Source organism: Wolffia australiana, chromosome 2, assembly GCF_029677425.1.
Source record: "Wolffia australiana isolate 7733 chromosome 2, ASM2967742v1".
NCBI lineage: Eukaryota > Viridiplantae > Streptophyta > Magnoliopsida > Alismatales > Araceae > Wolffia > Wolffia australiana.
The window spans coordinates 21,606,722-21,628,932 of NC_135836.1; the positions used below are offsets into that span (position 1 = coordinate 21,606,722).

A 22,211-nucleotide genomic window follows, 5' to 3' on the forward strand; every position below is an offset into this window, starting at 1 on the left:
CCTCAATAACACTTAGTATTGATGGCTACTTGAAATAGTATCCAAGGAAATGATCAATGTTAAGTACATCAACAAAAAACTTTTATATCAAAATTATATTGAATAAAATATTCATAAATCTAACTATGACTTCCCTTCAATAATACCTCCTTGTTTGTGGTCGTTCTTTCTTCTATCCTTTTCTACTCCACGTTTTTCCTTGGATAAAAGTCTTAATTTGCGTTTGACCTTTGATGCTTAAAACGCCGATATATTTTTCAATCCTGCACCAAATGCAATGATTCTACCTGCACCAAACACAATTTCGAATAAATATTGTCTCACACAAGATATTCAAAAACGAATCATAGAAATCTCCAAATATCATTCTTTCAACGTCCTTTGTTCACCGCTCGATTCCCCTCGTGTTCAACTTCAAATCCCTGTAAATCTTTCAAAACTCAACCAAATGACATGATTCAAATTTCTTATTTTTTGTATAGATGTTAGGAACAATTCATATTTGATCAAAAGCTCAAAATCGGGATGAAAAATATGCTAAAAAATATAAACTTATCACAGGGTCGAAGATGAGCGAAGTTCGGATCCCAGACTTCTTTCCTTCGAATCTTGAGAAACTGCATTTGCTCTAGGACTTGAAAGATCCCTCTAGCTTTTGGACTGCGATTTTCAAAGGGCAAGGAGAAGGGGGTTTGAGATTAGGGCTCAAAACTGCATATATAGATTTGGAAATCCGAAAGGGGTATAATGGTAATCTGTCAAAAATCCAACTGTCATATTCATTGATTATGATTAAGCAATATAAAATATTAATCATTTTAATTTTGATTTCGTTTATATTTACAATTTTGCCTTCGATTCAAAATACCTTTCAAGAGTTAAGAGCAAAACTAGCCGTTATGCCAAGGATTTGACATCTAAAGTAATATTAAACTTTTAGATATGTTTAACATAATATTTAACTAAAGATATCAACATAACATTCAATATATCTAAGGCTCTTATTTTAGTTTCCCATACAATCAGTCAACTACTTGACTGAGGGCCTATTGTGCTTTGATCACCACCGATATTGAGGCATGCATCACTTTGAACATTCATCAAAACATTGTGTTAAAAATACCCTTAAAGCTTAATCTTCAAAAAAGATCCGGGAGCTCCATTGATAAATGAGACATTGGGGGAATGATATTCAGCAGATTACTTTTGGATACTAGGGCAAGTGGGAATATTATGCCCAAAGCTTTTATTTTAAATTTAAGTTTGGGGAATTATAGGTAATTTTTATACAATTGTGTCTGGTTAATGGATCCATTAGACAACATCTAGGAAGATAGATGATGTCTTTATAAGAGCGGATAATTCTTGATTTCATTGTAGCTGATATGAAGGTTCTAGATAATTTGAGCCATTCGCCCATAATTATTTATAGGCCTTCTTTAGCTACAACCCAAGCCACCATTTAATGGGGAAAGGGATGGTTAGTGAATGTTGATCAAGTGAAGGTTTCGATTGATATTTCTAAGTTTATAAAATTTCCTGAAAACTTTTGCAAGGAAGTATTTGTGCGTAACTTTGTTGATAAAAAATAATTTGTTATGCATGCATCTTCTTTGATTTCATCTACTCCTTATGAAGATGGATATGATTTACATTATGATGTTCCACTTGATCTTTCCACGTCTGAGTTATAGCTAAAACCTTTTCCTAGCTCTCCGAACTATCCTTTATTCGGACCTCATAAAACTTGTCCCATTATTCTATAATCCAATTTATATACTGATCAGGAATGATTATTTTTAAAACTTTTATCATTGTATATATATGCAATAGAATGGTTTATTTATGATATCCATGGAATTAGTAGGGGATGTCTGTGAGCATAAAATTTTCATTGATGAAATCATTTGGCCCTCTCGAGAATCTCAAATGCACCTAAATCCTCATTTGTTATAAGTGGTTAACAATAAAATTATTAAATGGCAGAAAGCTGGCTGTAATTTATGAAATATTTGATGTCTTTAAAATTCATATGATAACTGTAAAGATGAATTAACAGGGTGGGGAACTCAAAATAAGACTTGCTACATAATGGAGAGTTTGCTTGTATTAGGCACTAAAAAAGACCATTATCCTCTTCCCTTACTGAGCACATTTTATAAAATCTCTCGAGGAAAGAGTAATTTTATTTTCTATGATTATTATATCTACAATTAAATTTCTATTCATAAAGATGATCTGGATGAAAACCAGTTTTGCTTAGTACACTGTACCAGACACCCTTCAAAGAGCCATGAATCCCATGTCCTATGAATTAGGACAAATATTTTAGATATTTTTATGGATGATTTCTCTATTATTTGACCTCCCTTTGAGGTATATTTGTCTAATTTATCTATGTTTTAACAAATATATGCATGTGCAAGTAGTTCGTTCTCAATAAGGAGAAGTCGAATTTCATGGTGCAAGAGGAGATAGTAGTGTCACGAGGTCAGCAAACATGGGTTGGAGGTAAATAAAGCCAAAATAGTACTCATGAAGGGCCATCCTCCTCTCATAAACCTTAAAGAACTTAGAGGTTTCCTCATCCACGAAGGCTTGTAAGGGAGATTTGTAAAAAACGTTATAGACCCTCCAAACACTGAAATAATCTACGTTCAGAAGGTGTTGATTTTTCATTCTAAAATATTTGTAACCCTTTTATTTCCGTGAAGCCATGTGTTGCTGTTCAATTTTTCAAACATTGACCAATCCCAGTTAGGGATTATGATTGGCATCAGCCAATCATTAACCTAAACATTTATGGCATCGCGACTAGCGATGCTGTAATAGTATCGTGATTGGCGATGCCATAATGGTATTTAGAGATAATGATATTACTTTTACTTTTTCTAACGCAAGGTAACGTGACCCAATAAATAAAGAAGGCACTTTGTTCTACTGAATCTAGTGCAGGGATCAAGACTTAAACATTTGAAATAATGATTTTATTTCTATTTACTAGACAAAAATTATGGCTGTGCTGATTTTTCATGCAACACATGGCGCCACGTGTACACCTAGCATGCACGCGTACATGTGGAGAAAATGTATCATCCCTTCATTAGATTTCAAAAGGGATGCACTAACATGGTACACTCTGATCGTCACCACGTCAGCTGCAACCTACTTATTTGAATAGTATATTCAAATAATATAACCACTATCTATTATTTTATCTTTTTCTCAAAGCTGATACATGGTGTAATGGATGCCTTTGATGACGTGTGACAAGGAAGAATATGATCTAACCATCATATTAAATGCAAGGACGAGATAAAACCATTACCAGAAGATGTGATAACGCTGATGAAGATGAGGAGAGAAAAATGTTTTGATTAAATGATCAGTTAGGCATCGTATAACTTCCATGCTTGATATCAAAGGATCTAGAACTATGGTTGAGCTGAAAGTTTAGTTGTAGATTTTTACTTGTGTACTCTATCCATCCATATAGTTGGATCTATAAATTGAACTCCCAATCTTCGTAAAAACCTTTAAGCTCAATTTACCCTACAGGGGGAGAATAAAATAAAGTGAATTTTTTAAGGTCCATCAAGGATGTCGTGGTGTCTCTAGTACTTGGAGAGTGTCAAAAGAGAAGTGGGGAGGTTGATCTACATCAAGAAGATGGCTTGATCCTAGCGGAATATAGGGATCTAAGATTAGCCTCTTGCCTTTCATTGATTCTTCTTCAACACAATTTGGTGGTTCAACTATCATCATCTTCCATCACCATCACTCATCCACTTCAATCCTCATCCGTTACCATCTCTATCTATCATTATTCATCATTAATTTCGCGTGTTCTCTACCATGTTACAATCTCATGACCTACCTCTCTCTAGTTAGTTATGAGAACATAACCGTCTATCCCATTTTAATCATCATTCCTTATTTTTACCACCTCCGTCACTGCATCCACTACCATGCACATCATGTTGACACGACCCCTTCTTGTCTACCCATTCTTTTATATCACATTAAACCTGAAGTACTAAATCCTAAATCATTCAACACTAAAACAACTACTTCATATCATTAACACTAATCTCGTCTCAAACCACCATCCCGTTCTACATTTATCATCTTGTCCTACTCAACATTCCACTACTAGAACTAACACGATACTCGTCCATTTTCGTAATCTAATACTACCTCTGTCATGATCGTTATCTTCACCCATGCACTACCTTGTACGCTATCTATAATCCTTCTCACCTTATTCAAATCACCCTATAGAGAGAGAGCTTTTTGCCTTATATCCACTCCCTGTGGAGATGAACCTTATCTCTAACTAAGAAAATTATTTTACCAGTAAAGGTTTGTAAATATTATTGAATTAAAATCAATTTCATGATGATGTATTTTTTATCCTAACTTCGAGTCAATCAGAGATTATACACCCCAATTTTTAACTACATCCTCCATGTATAATCTGCTCAGTCATCTACCCTTGGAGGTGAGCTATTCTAAATAACATTTACCCATCTATGATTCACTTGTTTCCATCAATCAAAACATCTCCATTTGGTTATAATTACCATTGTTTTCTCTATCCTACTTTTAGCTACCATGCATGGATTTAATATCACCAAACATTTTATTCATTTGGTACACACTTGATGTTCTGTGCTAAAACCAGGATCAAAAGGATGACTGCTCTTAAAGTCTAGGTGGGAGGAAAGCTATTTGGATTTGTGGACACTAATTTTACAGTCATATTGAGAGAGACATTACTTATGGGAGATATGAGAGTCATCCTTTGATGAGAAGGCAAGATCTTTTCTTGATGTTACTACCATAACTAGAAACAAGTAACCTTCCTCCTCATAGCTGCTGGAAGTTATCAAGACTCTAGATTAGTAGGTCACTGGTGCTTTAGTATATTGTAGGGTTATTTCTATATAGATATGTGAATGGTACAATTTTGTATTTATACTTGAGTCTGTTTGTTCAAGGGTAAGTGGATTTCTAAAGGACAGCTGGTAAGCAAAAATTTATTTTAATAAACTAAGTTAATTAATTTTTTGCGTGTAATCGACTTATACAATAATATTTTTTAGGAACCCTCTATCTTAAGATATCCATGATAAGCACAGGGTTTTTCTTTATGGAGGCAAAGTTCAAGGATTCAATTCAGGCTATTTATAATGGAGTTTTCATAGCTTTAATCTTGCTCCGATATGATGTTCAGGGAAGATCAGATCTACAATATATTAAATGCAGATGATCTCTATTGGTTTATTTTCTAAATAAAGGGTGGATCATTAGAGATCATGAGGGAAAATAATTAATAAAAGGGACACAGAAGTGATGACATAATACGAAGATAATATATGTCCACTATTCATTCAACCTGATCTTGAAAGGAAGATCCAGAATCAGAAGTCTAATGAGATAAGTAGAGTACTTAATATATGTTTTAAAAGGGTAATGGTTGGTGAAATATGTAGGAATTCAGAGGAAGGTAACGAATAGTTAATACATCTATTTTTAGGGTATTTATGTCTGATGTTAGAGTTTGATCATTACCTAACTTCCATCTTGAATCAAGACAATGTCTAAGAGAACACAAAGTGATTTAAGAGAACACAAATCAAGATTAATGAAGAAAGAAACTGAAAAGCAAATAAAATACCACGAAAAAAATCCATATGGATAAAACTATAATAGTAGAAGTATTGTCTTCTAGTCTCTGCTCCAGAACCAAAACCGGACCTGAAGTCTAGTTTAATAAGGGAGTCAACAACTTGGTGCCCCATCAGCAGCCAGATCTGCATCACAAGGATCGACAGAATGTTAAAAAAAAATCAACTACAAAATCAAACGTGTACCCCTATAATCGTTATGATAATTAGCAGGTAGGATTCAATATAAGTTCAAAGATGGATATGATTCAATATAGATTGTATGGATTAAATCTAGAAAAGAAATAATTAAATAAAGACGGCTAGGATTGGATATTAAATGTAGATCTTATAAATCGTTATTCTGGCTATGATTAAGTTATGGAAACTACATATTTTATGGGCTATTATATAACAGTATAAATACAAACCATGATGTTGAAATAAATCTGGTAGGATTAAAAACACCGATCGTTTAACCACTTTGTCTCTCCCTCTCTCTTCCTCTCTGTACTCTCATCTCTTCTTGTTCTTAGTCAAAGAAAATAGATTCTTTCATGGTCCACCCTTAAAAGTGGACTAATTGTCTCTATTAGGTCTGTTAGGTGTGAACTGAAATCTTAAAAGATGACGTGCCCTAGTTGGGCACCCCCACCTGAGTCTTATGGTTATCTACACCGTTGATGATGACTTCATCGTTGTCGACCCATCATCCATCAATTAAAAATAGGGAATGACCATATGGGAAAAATGAGAGACCATCAAATCGCAGATAGACTGCATAAAAAAAGGTTCTGGTCATCCTCCCTTCTCCCCCTATTTCCATCTCCGTCTCATATGTCTTCATCAAATCTAACCCGTTCTAATTTATTGAAACCTTAACTGCACCAATTGTCCTCCGTTAAATTCTTCAATTATTATTTATTTACATTCCCATTTGACTATATTTTCTCTACGCGAGTTCAGGAGGAAAGAAGTGCTCATTTCACACGATAGTTGGTGGGGACAGGGGAGAAGAAAAATCCTTACATCCTGCGTTAGGTGTTCCTCGAGATCCCTCGTGCTGTCTTCTTCTCCCTCCTATCCTCCTATCGTTCCACAGCAACCGAAATTCTACCCCATCTCTCGCTATGTCGACAGGATCCAAAGAACCTCCTTCAACCGTCGTACTTAAGCATTGCAAAATCTCCCCATCACCCGACTCCCGTTACCAAGACAGCCTCCCGCTCACTTACTTCGACACCATCTTCATACCCTTCGGCGCTGTCGAGAGGGTCTTCTTCTACGAGCTGCCCTGTTCAGTGGAAGAGTTTCTGAGAGACAAGCTCGGCCCATTCAAGACCTCTCTCTCCCGCGCCCTCGGCGAGTTTCGCCCTCTCGCGGGGAGACTGCAACTCGCCTCAAACGAGGTCCGCTGCAGCGATCTCGATGCCGTCTCCTTCGTCCTGGCCGAGAACAACGACGACTTCTCCGACCTGTGCGGGAACCACCCACGGAAGTGCGATCGCTTCCGTCCTCTCGTGCCGCGTCTCACGCCGGAGTCTCCGCTTCTGGCGCTGCAGCTCACGCTCTTCCCCGGCGCCGGCGCGGCCCTCGGAATCGTCATCGCCCACGCCATCGCCGACGGCGCCACGACGGCGCTCTTCCTCAAGAACTGGGCGGCGCTCTACCGTAGCGATACCGGAGCCGACTCTGCCGGGTCAGTTCCGCGGCCGTCCTTCGATCGCGCCCTTCTTCTCGCGGATCCCAACGGCTGGGGGCCGACCATCCGGCAGCTTATGGAGAAGATCGTGCAACGCGGTCCGCCGAACGCGCAAGAGGGGAAGAACGCCGTTCCGCTGGAGGCTCAGGACGAGAAGCGCGCAGTCCGCGCTACCTTCTCCTTCAGCCGCGAGCAGATTGAGAAGCTGAGAGAGGATTATCGTCGCAAGACGGGATCTTCGGAGTGTTCCTCCTTCGCTTTGGTGTTCGGCGTGGTACTGGCGTGCCTGGTGAAGGCCAGAGGGGCCTCCGGCGGCGCCACCGCGACGTTCGGGTTCGTGTTCAACGCCAGGACTCGGCTCGCGCCGCCGCTGCCGGCGGCGTACTTCGGCAACTGTCTCGGGATAACAACGGGGGGTTGCAGCGCTGGTGAGCTGGCCGGGGAGGATGGATGGGTCGAGGCGTCGAAGGAGGTGTGGTCCAGCGTGGAAGGGCTCAAGTGGAAGGAGCCGGAGAAAATTTCTGTGGACTGTATCGGCGCGTTACTGGCGAGAGAGCCCGTGGGCCTCCTCACTGTGGCTGGGTCGCCGTGGCTGGGCATGTACCAAGTGGACTTCGGCTGGGGCCGCCCGCGCAAGGTCGAGATCATCTCCATCGAGAGCACGAGCGCCATGTCCGTTGCCGAGTATGGAGAGGACGGGAGAGGACTTGAAATCGGGATGGCGCTCTCCGAAGATCTCATGACCGCGTTCAGCGCCAACGTCGCGGAGCTGCTTCTATGAATCATGCCTCTCTGCCTTCTATTGTTTACGTCGGAGATTCTCCGTCATGCAACTCCGGTTGAAGGTAAGAGTGGGAGAATGTGAATGCGAAGGTCTTGTCACTCGGATTGTTGTTGTCGTTGTACCACTACAAAGCATCGGCTCAAAATTTTTCGACTGCGTGTTGAGTATTGTGATTCAGGAGAAAGTAAGGTACTCAAATTTCTGGGGTCAAAGAGTTTCCTTAAACGTTGTTGGTGGACAAGGATGTGAGTGAAAGATCCCACTGCATACAATTCGATGAATGAATGTAAGATTTTTTATGATTTGGTAGCGACCGTGTCTCCTTTTTCAAGTGAATGAATGAATAATGATTGGCCCCGTCATTTTTTCTCGAAGAGCCTTTGCTTTGGATTGACATGTGAACACTGTTGCAGTCATAAAGGCTGATTGGAAAATGAGGAGGATGGTACCAACAGAAAGTAAGCTGTGAAAGAGGAAAAATGTAGGAAGTGTGGCTGGGCGATCCAATCGAATGGATCGGAACTTGTCCGCTGATTCAATCAATCCATCGGCCGGGATCGGGATCCGATCCAAAGATTCGGGATCAGAACATTTGATGATGTTCTGTACTTCTATTCCGGTTAATCAGGTTTCTATATTATTTGACAAGCCGGTTTAGGCCATAAATTGGACTCCATTCCAGCGCTGTTATGCCGTAGTTAAAAAAAAATGAAATATTTCACTGATATCAAACATTTCAGAAAGTGTTTTGCACTTCCGAACAAGTGCATTAGGTGGGGGGGACCCAACAAATTTTGTCGATCAGCCAATCTGATGGATGATCGGATCGCTCTTCCATTGACATGGTGGAATTGATCCACCGGGCCAGATCAATGATCTGGTTGCATCTGGATCGATCGGATCAAATATTGACTTGTCAGGTGTTTCCAATCCTTGTTGGTGATCAGTTTTTCTTAATTAATATCAGGATATTTGAATTTCTCATACTAAAAATTAATAATTCGTAGACTTGTGATTGATTTAGGATTATATAATTCATTTTATAAAAGTAGTATCTAAAGAGGCGGAAGTTGGAGGTCAAAGTCAATGATGTGTGCAATGTTTTGGCTTAAAATTTAGAAGTTTCCCCGACTAGTTCAATTCTGTATGAACTTCAGAAATAATGTGAATAAAAAACAAAATACGACTTATGTGTTTACGTGGTCTGATATGAACACACAAATGACATGATTTCAAAAATGTGGTTTTGACAAAGTATATCTCGCTTTCTTGAGAAGATTTTTATCAAAATTCTTAGTAGAATTTAAAGTAAATCACAAATAACCGCACAATTTCCTACTATCTTATGAATTTAAGATAAACTAAAATGTTGAAGAGTGGAACAAATTTAAAAAATAAACAACCCTTGAATATCATCCCGGTAGAGATGCTGCTTCACGGCGCCATCTCAGAGCCGTTTTCAAGTTTTACTGTACAATAAAAATGATTATGCAAAGCAAGCGTCGATTGAGTGATATTCCTTACCCCGTAAGGGCTACAACTCTATGACAATCAAAAATCGTTGTTCTTATCAAATATTTATTTCAGATGTGTTGTATGCGTTCAATTATTAAGAATCATCCAAATTATCAATTAATTTATACTCAATAACAATGCATGCATAACAATAAACTCACATGTTTTCATTATTCAATGATAAACAAGTCAATATAAGTTACTTATAAAATGGATTTAAGAAATATTTCTGCAAAATTTTTTGGATTTCTCTAAGATTAGTTACCACGGAATGTAATGTTGGGAGTAATAAAAAAGCAGAAAATGGTAAAAAGAGAAATTAGCCTTGGTGAAGCAGCCAAGTCTAGAACTTGGACTGCGCAGCACGACCACTAAGGAGCCTGCAAAAGCAAGTCAAATTGGCCATCACGCATGCACCGAATACAGTAGGGTCTGTGCAAATACACATCACGTTTACACAGTTCCTGAAATATTGTCGTACAAGTGTATATGCCTTTGATGTGGGACACAAAAGCAAACTTCGTAAAATTGGGAAATTAACACCAAAATAATATTATTTAAATATTCCTTCAGGGTGATCTGAATTGGGTTTAATCTTGTAGAAGGGGACTAAGTCGATGGAACATGGATTTAATAATGACCATTAGGGAATATCTATGATATCCCTTAATGGAAGTATGAGATTCAAAATGATCAATCAAAGTTTAGCACATGAATTTCTAAGGTAAAAAACCACTCAGAGCTAATCAACAATTATCATGAACCAATAATTATCTCAAAGTTAAGGTTTCACAACATACCTCAGAGATGAGAGGCAATAGCTTGATTGTTATGATGTTGAATGGCCTTGATTGATGTTGCCATACAGCTCCACAAGCGGATATAAATAAAGAGAGGAGAAGGTGTGGGGAGCATATATAATGTGAGTGTAAGATTTTGTTAGCACGAGAAGATGTTGATGTGTAATGTGAGAGGAATGGAGATGAAGTGTGGAAAATGAACTTACACGGGAGAATGGAAAAACACATGAGAACTGATGAAGATAAGAAGGGACATAATGAGAAACAAGATGGAGATTATGGGGATGAGATGAAGGGATGTGTTCAATGATGATAATGATGATAGGATAATGATGGAGAAGATAAGGTATGGAGAAAGGGAAGGAGGAACCCAAGAGAATTTGATCGATGTTGAAGATGAGAAGTCACTATAGCCATTTCCGTTGCTCTTATCACCAGAGAATCACCAGAAAATATCTCTTTTATCATAAAAAAACTTCACAATAATTATCAAGAAAAATTGATCATATAGACATGCTCATAGCCCTTTTAAAGGAAGAGAAAACATCCAGTTACAAAGCAAATAAATTGTGGACTGTTTAAGAGAAAGTGCTAGAGAGAAGAGGTGGGATTGGTGGTTTACATAGAGAAAGTCGCAAGAGGAAGGTGAGGGGGAGAGGTTATCAAAAAATTCAATTTGGAAGTTATACGGAAGAGAGAAATAAAGAAAATTAGACAGGGAAGTGAGTAGTGGAATAGTCAATAATAGTGGCCTAAGAGGACGAGAGAGCGGATAGAAAGAAAGAGGGTAGGGGAAATAGAATGTTGGGTTCTACGGGCCTTGACATGGATTAATAAATCAAAATGATCTGCAGCGGAATACTTAAGCGCAATCAATAAAATCATTGAACTGAAGTACCTTTGCTTGGATCGCGTCCGTGATTTCTTGGATCATGGAGCAAGATGAGTTGGGATGCTCAAATGTGCCGCCTCTAGACATATCCATGTGGTCTTTGGTACATTGGATCTCCTCCTTCTCTTGACGATCCCCGTTCTACCTCCATTGTCGTCGTTACGTCCTCCCGATCACATCGGGAGTTGAGAGGGGGCGTGCAGAGAAGAGAGAAGAAAGGGAAGACCCTTGAACAATTCTGGCCTTGGTGAATCTTGTTCAGGGCCTTCCCCTATTTATACTAAGTGGGTATTTTTCATAAAACCTCCAAAATTTCAGTATATCTTCTGACGTCCAGAAGATGATTTGCGTGTGACCCTCTAGGACCATGTATCAGTCTAGTTAACGACTCTAGTGGCCCAATAACCTTTATTGGCCTTCCACATTAATGAACTATATCGACATATAGATTAATTAACGTCAGATCGATTTAAATTGATACGTTGAGTCTCCAACACGTTGGGTGCCAAGCTACACCTCGTGCTCTAGAAGATACAAATGAGTGTGTATCGACTCACTCATGGAACCTGTTTATCATCGATTACAATGTATGTATACTCGCTCATCCACTTGATGCTCCTATGATGACTTAGGTATAGTCAACTGTCAAACTTTAATCGGTCATCCAAGTTACTATTGATGTGTTTGGAAATCAGCAGGGAACTCTTCTTTGATTGATAAGTACCTGTTAATCATCTTCTTGAACTTCTTGATGCACCCAAACTAAGACTATTTAGAATCCAATGATTACAGACACGTAGGTCATAGTCAAAATACAACTATCAGTCCATCAACCTGATTGACAGTTTGGTATAATACCATTCAGGGATTTGTATGGATCAATTTGGTGGACTTTTTGCACCAAAGAGCACCCACTATCTATCCATAGTGTCTCCACAATAATGCTATGGGAATGGTCATACTCATCATATGAGTGACGCTAGATAATGCTATTCTATTTGGATTCTTCGATGTCCTCCTCGAGTATCCTTCAAATAGGAATATTTAGAACTCATGCTTAAAGACTAGTGTTCTCGATATTTTGAATTTCATTATAATTTATTAAGTTTGATCATGTATTCATGGACTTCATTATAAGCATCGCATGTGCATTATAATGAATATATTCTATTAATGAGCATAGAACGAGACATGAAATGTGCGATTGGCTTGCCGGCGACATATATTTCCATCATAGAAAAGTCATGGAACATGTCTGAATTAGCAGATAGAGAAAAAGAACGTGTGTGAGAGAGTATGATGTCGGACGTCGTCGATGGCGTCATCCGACGGATAAAAATCACTAAGTGAATGTAACTACATGATGCGATGTGTCCTAGGAGAATGTACATGCAGGCCCCGACTCGTGATGATTCGCCGAACTCCAAGCTCCAAAGCGAATGATCGGTGACGGTGACGGTGACCTTCGGACCCTCGTTAGAGTGACAACGGCAACTACAACGTCGAACAGAACGAGTCTGTAGCAGCTCGCACATAACAGACGGGCTCGACCCATGCCTAGGAAGATGCTCAGCTTCGTAGTTTTATCTCAAAACCTCTCTCACCTATCTAACCCGAGCGCGGTGAAGTACATTCGTAAATATACTGAAAGAAGTAATATAACTGATGAGCAAGAGGAACGGCATACCTTGTTGGTGGCAACATTCGTCGTCGGGCCTTCGTCGATGTCTGTGCCGGTGAAGGTAGATACAGTGAGAAGAACGGAGGCGGCCTTGACTATGCTCGGCATGTGGTGGATGTGCGGCATCGGAGCATAATGATAGAGGTCAGTAGCGAAGATGGGATGAGAGAGATAGCGACTACGCTTGGCTCAGGGTGACGCGATTGTAGTGCGCGGATGGCTTGCAAAGGCACCAGCAGCGACGACGAGGTGAGCAGATGATATCGTTAGCCACTCGAGCAGTTGCCGACGTGCACAGTCCTATGTGGCAGTAGAGATTGCCATGGGTTTGTCCAGTCAGGTGCGTTGCTCAGGCTATGGATGGCAATCATCACTGTGAGACCACCTGCAGCTTTGATCGAGTACATCGGGTCACCCACGCGGCATGTAACGGGTAGTTGCACACACAAGCGTAGTTACAGCAGGGGGAAATCGGTTGCACCGTCGCACAAGGAGGATTGGAGTCACGGTGCTGTAAGGAGGATTGCGGCGATGATGGGCTGGGGTTGACGCAGTCGTCGGGAAATGGGGGAGGACGATGATCCCTTTCTCCTTCCCTGATCTCTTCCCCTAATCTCTTTTTCCTCTTCTTCCTCTCCTTCTTCCTCTTCTCTCCTTCTTCTCACGATGAGACCTGGATTTCTGAATGATAACTGCCAAACAAATTCCAGATATGAAAAAGAAAGTGGGGGGCCATCATGGCCTTATATAGGGCCATGACGGCCCCCTTACAAAGGGTCCAACAAGGGGAGTCCAATAAGGGACCCCCCCCTTAAAAACACAACTAAATAACAGAGGAAATGAAATTACGTGAAAGACAAAAATGACCACGAAAACCGATACGGATGAAGACAAAAACATAACGATGCGCCTGCGGTTGTGCTCTACCCGGGTATTTAAACCCGGGCGTCTTCACAGATGCATTGGCATGCCGGTCGGGCTGGACTCGGACCGGTGGCGATGTTGTTGATGGCGATGACGGCTCCACTGATGACTCGTTGGCGTCGTCCTGATGCTCTCCATTAGAGTAGAAAAGTCAAAGAAAAGGGTTGAGTGAGGAGAGAGAAAAAGAACACAGAGAGAAGATGAGAGAGGGAAATGTTAAGCATTTCCCATCAGCCTTATTTTACTTTAATGGGACAAATAACAATCTTATTTCCAAGATTCATAAGCATGCTAGGCTGAGCAGAATGGGGTGGATCAAGGAGATGATCCCATGGGGTCAGAATATCTAATCGGAGATTGCAGAAAACCTACTTCGAGTTTGCTAGAAGAATCAAATCAAGCATGTTGGGTTGATGCTAAACTAGAGGACCACATGATATTTGAACCGGAATAAACGTAATATCAAATATGTGAGGTTACTCTGATAAGTGTCTTCTAAAACACTCAGATGATGTTATTTCCCAATTCTCATTTTTAAATGATAGACTTTGTAGGCCGTTCCTTCTCTCAGATCTTGAAATTAACGAAAAGTCTTCTCATGGTTAGTATGTCATTGCATTTATAAGGCTAAAAATAGCCTGAGAAGGAGAAAAATAATTTCTTTTTGTAATTCTATAAAGTTAAGGTCAAAGATAATGATGCCATTCAATGTTTCTGTATAACACTGCGAAAGCCCATATGTCTTTTTTTGGGTATTATTCTTCCCCATAGCCTCAAGAACAATCCGCTCAATTTTAAAGTCCACGCCGCCAACGCGTTATACCAATTATATGGTTTACTCGTGAGTCAATACACTTAATATTGTTGTCACATGACCTTGAAAACATTGCATTGAATCTTAGATCTCTACACTAGAAGGTTGATGGCACCCAATAAACACAGCCCACAAAATTTATTATTGAATGTTTTTCTGGAAAATGGTATTGTACATGTTCATGAAAATCATTAAATATTTCTATTTACTTCACTTGTTAGTCAGTCTTAAATTTCTGATAATATATTTAATATACAGAAGTAAAACTCTTAGTGATGATCATAACTTCAATATTAATGTCAAGTTCTTGACAATAATTTGGTGACTTATCATATTGTTCATATAGACTCAGATATTTTAATTATTTTGGGAATATGTATAAAAATAAGTTTCTGAATTTTTGTGATAATTTATAATGATGTCATACTTTATCTGTCATGAATTTTTCATGCCACTATAAAGATCATGAATCTAAAGATATATTTTAGCGAGTGTGAAACATATTTACATGATTTTTTTCCTTATCTGATAGGATTGGGAGAGGAAAGTTCTATTTTTCCGACTTGAACTGATAAATTTTCCAGATGTCAAATATTACTTTTATAATACTCACTATAATGATTGAGTTCTATCTTTCCGCAATTAACAACAGATAAATCTTATCTTTGAATTTTTATTCTAAATTTACTACTCATATTTTTTAGCTGTGAAAAGGAAGCATAATCCATTTCAGACATTACTGACAAATAATGAGAGTCAAATATTAGTACCAAGATCCTACAATTAACGATAAAAAATCAATTATTTTGAGGTCAAGATGATTCCATTATAGAGAATGTCACAAGTCAGTGTTCAACTCATGTATGTTGTTGAAAAGATCTCCCACTCCAGATCTGATCTCAGTATTTAGCAAGGACCTTCACATTATCTAAAGTTTAGTCTAGTTCTGATTCAGTATTGTGTGGTCCTGGTCCATCCCAGTCCAATTTTGTTGACTAGTAAATGCAAAAGTCAAAGTTTAGAAGTCACATAATATTAAATTTATCAGATGTAAGTTATGATTGTTCTTTCCCTCACAAAATACACAAGAATATGGTGAATTGACCATCAAATTATCTGAAATCTAAGGACTGAATGAATATTTCATCTAGTTACACTATCAGACAAATATGAAATCATTGGTTTGTACAAGAATTCATCAGATCTTTGGAGATCTATTCACAATAAAAATAAGTTTAAACTACACATTACCATGTTGTTATCATCAGACATATGATTAGCACATTTGAAAAATAGTGCTACAATATCAGGAAGTTTCATTTAATATTAGAGGTTCTTAATTTTTTTGTTGATGAAAATATACATGGTCAAAAAGCCAATCACACATTCCACCTCTTTTATTGTTCATTACTAATATGCAAGTATGTTGCTAATAATGAAGCCCATGAACATGCTGAGACTTATTGAAGTATTATGAGATTATAATATGGAGATCGCTTGTCGTTTTGATATTACAATTCAATGTATAGTTGATAAGGACATTGAAGTATATGGATAGAAAGACACTATCTAGTCTCACTCGTATGATGAGTATGACTGATCCTATAACCATTACTTTCAAGATACTAAAGATAGGTTATAGGTGTTCTTTCATAGAAACAATTCATTGAATGGATCCGTATGAATCTGTGGATGGTATTATAGTAAAACTATCTACCATGCTGATTCATATCATGGTATTAAGTCTCTAGACCTCAGGCACAAAAGATATTTTGTGGACAAATATTTACTTTCACTATAATCTAGGGGTTCTTATTCATGGGATTTCAAACCGCTTAAGTCTTGCGCATAAGGAGTTTCACCAAAAGGATTAAGTGGTCAATATGATATTGTCTTGTCTTGGCTTAAGGGGATACAGCTCAAGGAAGATGATGCAATGAGGACCTAAGATAAGTTGGAGAAGTGTCGAAAAAGATTGATTTACACAATCAAACATAATGCATGCATTCTATGATATTTCAATAGTTATATTTAGTTTAAAAGTTTCTATTAACATGCATGAATAAATCCCACTTCATGCATGCCGTGATCCTTCAATGGCCACCTTGCCTTTCACGACTAACAGTAGATTCTGGAAAAGCAGAAGCAGAGGGAGTATTCCATAGTGACAAGAAGCTCCATCAATCATCCCACATTAGTCAACAGCAAAATCATTCCGTCTTGACCTATAAAAATATTCTATGTTCCCTTCTGTGATCATCTTTCTCATCGGAATGAAAATCAATATTTAAAATTTCAAAAATGTGAACTGTCATGTTCTTCATTGATCTTTTGAAATGATAGGGTGACAGTCTATTCAATTTCGATGAGATCCATCGACTCACTAGGAAGAAGACATTGCCGTATGGAGGCCAAAAGCCAATGACGACCCTCCCACAAGTTGAAAACTTCTAGTGAATCAACATATTTCAGACACTCATTTATGAAGCATAATATAAACAGAAAAAAATCAAACCAATAATTTTCCATGAAAAATAAATTTATATATCTTAGTAGAATTTCATTACCACTTGTAGTCCATAATTTTTAAAATTTTTTTAAATTTTTCTGAATTTTTAATTTAAAAAATGTACAAGAACTAACTCAATTTCTAATGTAGAGTTCAATTCAGTCTACCAATTTTCATTTTCTAATAAAATAAAAATAATCCAATATCTTTACAATAATTTAGATAAAGAATCTCCCTCTTTTAGCCATTTTTACAAACACCTAGTGTATGATCTTCATCTCATTCAAGTTGAATTTCTTCTGTCCTTCAAGATGCTTCTTCCTCCCTATAACTACCTCAATATCTTCTAACTATGCATCTACGCATAGGTCTTCCTACATTTTCCTTATCTAGCATTTAAATAATCATAATAATAAAATTCCTTACTAATAATATTATCTTAATATTTATACTTCTTCTTTTCTCACTCTTCAATTCATTTTATCTCTAAAAGCCGATCCATGAGGAGACGACCTTGATCTTTACTATAGACCAGTGAGTAAGATTACATTTTTTAATATTATTTTTTTGAAGTAAAATTGATAATTACTTATTGAATATACCAAAGTTTACTTCATCAGTAATTTGATGATTCTTTGAATGGATCAAAACTAACCTAGTTTATTGATTAGGGGTTGAAAATTTTCCATTCCTTAATTTTTTGTAGGAGCATCAAGTAGATGTGGGACTATACATACATGGTATGAGTGAGTCAATACACCCTTTTATATCTTCTGTATCATGAGTTATAGTTTGATACCCCATGAGCTGGAAACTTGACCTATCGATTGGGTTAAATACCAATCATTAATTAAACTACATGATGATACTAATTTTTTTTAAAGGTCAATTCAGGTTACAAGGCAATTGGAGTCACGAAGCTGAATAATACTTGTGCCTAGAGGATCACATGCAAATGGTCTTTGGACGTCACAATACATATTTAAAGTTTAGGAGTTTTACAAAAAATTTCCACGGCACATAAATAGGGGACCTGGATGAAATTCACCCAAGTCATAACTTTTGAGAGCTCTACCCTTCTTCTCTCTTCTACCCTTGGCTCCACTCCACTCCCATTGTGATCGAGAGAACATAAAAAAAAAGTGGAGAAATAAATGGGTTTATCAAAATAAAGGAGCTTCGAAGATATGTCTAGAGTGATGTCTGACATCATCAAAGACATCGTCCGGTCGGCACCGAGTATGATGGCTCGGTGCTGATAATGGATGATGGTATCGAACGTCCACGGTGTCGTCGTCTGATGGATGCAACCCTAGCGGGTCGATGTAACTACAATATGCAAAATGAGTGCCCTACGTGTCTTACGTGTAGGCTCTGACTCGAGGGAGGTGCCAAGCTCCAAGCTTGGACAGGGTTGTCGAGTGACAGCGACCGTGGCCTCTCGAATCTCGTTGGAGTGACGGAGGCATCTACGGCTGAACGGAATCTATTAGTAGGGCTCGCACGTAACGGACGTACTCGTCCATACCGGTAAGACACTCAAAATCATTCGTAGTTTTCTCTCAATACCTCTCTCACCTACCTAGCCCGAGCGCGGTGGAGCCAAGACAAAAATCTGCAAATGGTAATTGAACAAGCAGGGGGAGAGGATGGCGTACCTCGTGGGCACGGCTCGTCGTGCAAGATTTGTCGATGGTCGGCGGCGGTCGAAGCAAGTGTGGTAGGGAGGCGCCGGAGAGTTGAATGGCGGCTCACAAGCGGACTGGGCAGGAGCGCTTGGCGATGCTAAGAGGTGAGGGGAGGGTAGTCAGAGAGAGAGTCAGCGAGGATTTGGCTCGAATAAGATGCCCCGGGATCAATAGGCACACCCGTTTAAACCGGTCATTGTGACTGGAGCGAGTCCAAGGGCGTCGTCGTCGGCTACGGTACTACCACCACGGGATCAGTGCAGCGAGTCGCGGATCAACCAACCGGCGCTGATTTTCTACGTCGACTGGGTCGATACACAGAACGGCCGTGGGGGACCCCAATTCTCAGGTCGGGGTTCTTGTGCAGATTCAGGAATATCCACGGTGACTTAAGCAACCAGATCGGCGCCTGCCTTAGCCGGTCCACCTCTTTAACGGTGGAAGTCCAGGCGAGTGCGGTCATAATTCCATCGTCGGGAGAGTATTTCCCAACTTCGCTAAATGTGATTCAGCTGGTCGCTAAATGTGACCAGGGCGGTCGCCAGAACAAAAATTGTGGTAACAGCTTGGGTCGGCGATGGAAATTCAACAGTGTTGCAGAAATCACCAGGAAATGTCACGGGCGGACGTTTCTGGACGGACGATCGCTGGGAGGGGGCCAGGGTGTTGATTCATGACCTAGGGTGCTCCGTGTGTGATCGTAGGAGGATCCCGTCCTTTGGGCATGCAGATTTCACCGTGCAACTTTCTTCAAGTCTAATTCTATGGTCAGAGGAGTGGAAATTGCGAGCGTTGAATGGTCGTAAGTCGCGGCTGTTGGTCGGCGGCAGATCCGAATTTCCAAATTCGCAGGCCCAGCAGAGAGGGGGGGAAGGGGGAAAGAAGAATCCACCTTGATCCACGCCCTTGTCCTCTCCTTCTCGCTCCCTTCTCCCCTCCTTCAACTCCTCCTCTTCTTCTACAATGTGAGACCAAGAGAGAAAAACAACGTCGATTCTACTTCGTCTTCCTGGTCTGCCAGATTAGGTCACCCTCCACTAGACATGCGCCAAACCGTGCGAGCGGATCTCGCTCGTGCGGTTGGGCGCATGTGCGAAGCTATTGTGCGAATTTTCGCACAGGAATTTCGCACACCGCACCGCCCACCGCACAGAGGTCGGTGCGGTGCGAAAATTCCCCCCTGCCTCCCCCTCCGGCCGTCCCCGCCCCCTTCCACCCCCGTGCCCCGCCGCGCCGCCCCCCTCCTCCACCCCTGCCCCGCCGCCCCGCCCCCCTCCCCTCCCCCCTGCCCCCCGGCGCCGCCCCCCCCTCTCCCCCCTGCCCCCCAGCGCCGCCGCCCTCTCCCCCCCTGCCCCGCCGCGCCGCCGCCCTCCCCCCAACCTGCCCCGCCGCGCCGCCCCCCTCGACCCACCCTGCCCCGCCGCGGCCCCCCCCTCCTCCCCTCCCCCGTCGGCCCCTCCGGTCGTCCCTCCCCAACCCCTTCTTCTCGTGCTTCCTCCGGTCGTCCCCGCCGCCCCCCCAGGCCGCGTCCCGCCCGCCGCCGGCTTCCCCCTCTAGCCCGCGCCCCCACCGCCCGGCCCCCTGCCTCCCCCTCCGGCTTCCCCCTCTAGCCCGCTCCGGCCATCCCCGCTCCCCTCCCCTGTCCCCCCGCGCCGCTGCCCTCTTCCCCCCTGGCCCCCCCCGCCGCCGCCCCCTCCCCCCTCCGGCTACGGCCCTTCCCGCCGCCCGCCCCCCTGCTAGCCGCCCCCTCTCCAGCCCTCCTCTGCCTGCACCCCCCTACCCCCCAACCGCCGCCTTCCCTCGTCGCCGCGCCGCCCCCTCCCCCTGCCGGCCACCGCTCTCTCTCCGCCCTCCACCCCCTGGCCGCCGCCCCACACCACCACCCCCCCGCCCCCCCGCCTTCTCTCCACCCTCCTCCGTCGCGGGCCCCCACCCCCCGCCGCGTTCGCCGGCACCGTCTTCTCCGGCGACGACGTCTGGGCGACGCAGCGGCGCCGCCGTGGGCGGCCCTGGGCGTCATATTATTTTTAATTATTAATTATATTAATAATTAAACATAGCAATTATACCCCTTATATTAAGAATTAAATATAGTTATTTTATTTTCCAAATAGCATTTAATATTTTTTTTTTAAAATCCTTATAAATGAGCGAATTTAGTGCGATGTGCGGTGCGCTTTCGCACACTCGGTGCGAATTTTCGCACCGCACCTCTTCCCTTATAAAGGGGAAGAGGTCAATTGCGCCTCCTTAGCTGGGTGAACAAGGGGGAAAAGGTCCATTAAGGGCGCCCTTATATACTGGGCCCCCATTACAAAGACGAAAACAAGGGCCCCCATTTCAATCTCCCCCATTACAAGGGGGAGATTGAAAATATAAAAAGAAAAGCGAAGAGGGGAAAGGACTAGGGGCCCCTTCCCATGACAACGAAGACGAACATACGTGACGCATCGCGAATGCGACGAAAACAAAACGACGAGAACGGGAAAAGAAAAAACACGAGAAAAAGAATGATGTGATAATCGAGCATCTTTCAACCCCGTCTTCGACGTTGAGGGCGGGCGGTGCAGACGACGTCGTCGACGATCCTTGATGGCGTGCGCCATCATAGAGTCAGAACACTCAACCAAAAAACATGATTTGAAAATTTTTTGTGACTGACATTATGAATCTTTTACTCTATTCTGTTGGATCAATCAATTTTGTTTCGTCCAAATCAAGGAAAAAGAACCCACCAATAGTGACCCACCCATTCTTTCATATGCCCCTAGATGGACCTACACATGTATCCATTGAAGATTATCTGCTATCATTTAAGCAATATAAGCTTCCTTTGGGAGTAATTTCAATGTTATTAGCCATAAAACACTATACAAAATAATTAGAAAAACCAATTGATGACATTCTGCGATACACGAGAGAGATGATGGATAAGCTACTATTCCAAGTTATGTTTTTTTGTCAGGTTAGACTACAAACTGAAAAGAAAAAAGTTAAGATAGGTACATAAGATGGTTTTCATAAAATTATCAAATAATTTCTCTGAACTAGTGTCTAATGTTGATTATGTAGATGTCCAATAAACCTGTTTCAATATTTTAAGGGTTACTCAGTTCTGAAACATTCAAATTTTACACAACATATGGGCGTCTAGGTGAATGAATATCTCTATAACTCATTATTCAGAATATTGAAATAACTCCTAGAAAATTGATAATAGGGTTGTACTTCTA

General features: G+C 41.0%; 1 protein-coding gene and 1 long non-coding RNA gene across 2 annotated transcripts; one reads left to right on the forward strand and one right to left on the reverse strand.

Annotated features, from left to right (window-relative positions):
• Nucleotides 1–6,661: 6,661 nt before the first annotated feature.
• LOC144700084 (phenolic glucoside malonyltransferase 1-like) lies at nucleotides 6,662–8,464 on the forward strand. Its single transcript, XM_078571479.1, has one exon. The coding sequence runs from the start codon at nucleotides 6,800–6,802 to the stop codon at nucleotides 8,150–8,152; it is 1,353 nt and encodes a 450-aa protein (XP_078427605.1). The 5' UTR covers nucleotides 6,662–6,799; the 3' UTR covers nucleotides 8,153–8,464.
• A 9,771-nt stretch (nucleotides 8,465–18,235) lies between these two features.
• Nucleotides 18,236–20,151, reverse strand: LOC144700086 (uncharacterized). Its single transcript, XR_013580669.1, has 2 exons — nucleotides 18,949–20,151; nucleotides 18,236–18,765 (listed from the first exon to the last, which is right to left on the reverse strand). It is a non-coding gene; the product is annotated as an uncharacterized LOC144700086 (long non-coding RNA).
• Between the last annotated feature and the right edge of the window lie 2,060 nt (nucleotides 20,152–22,211).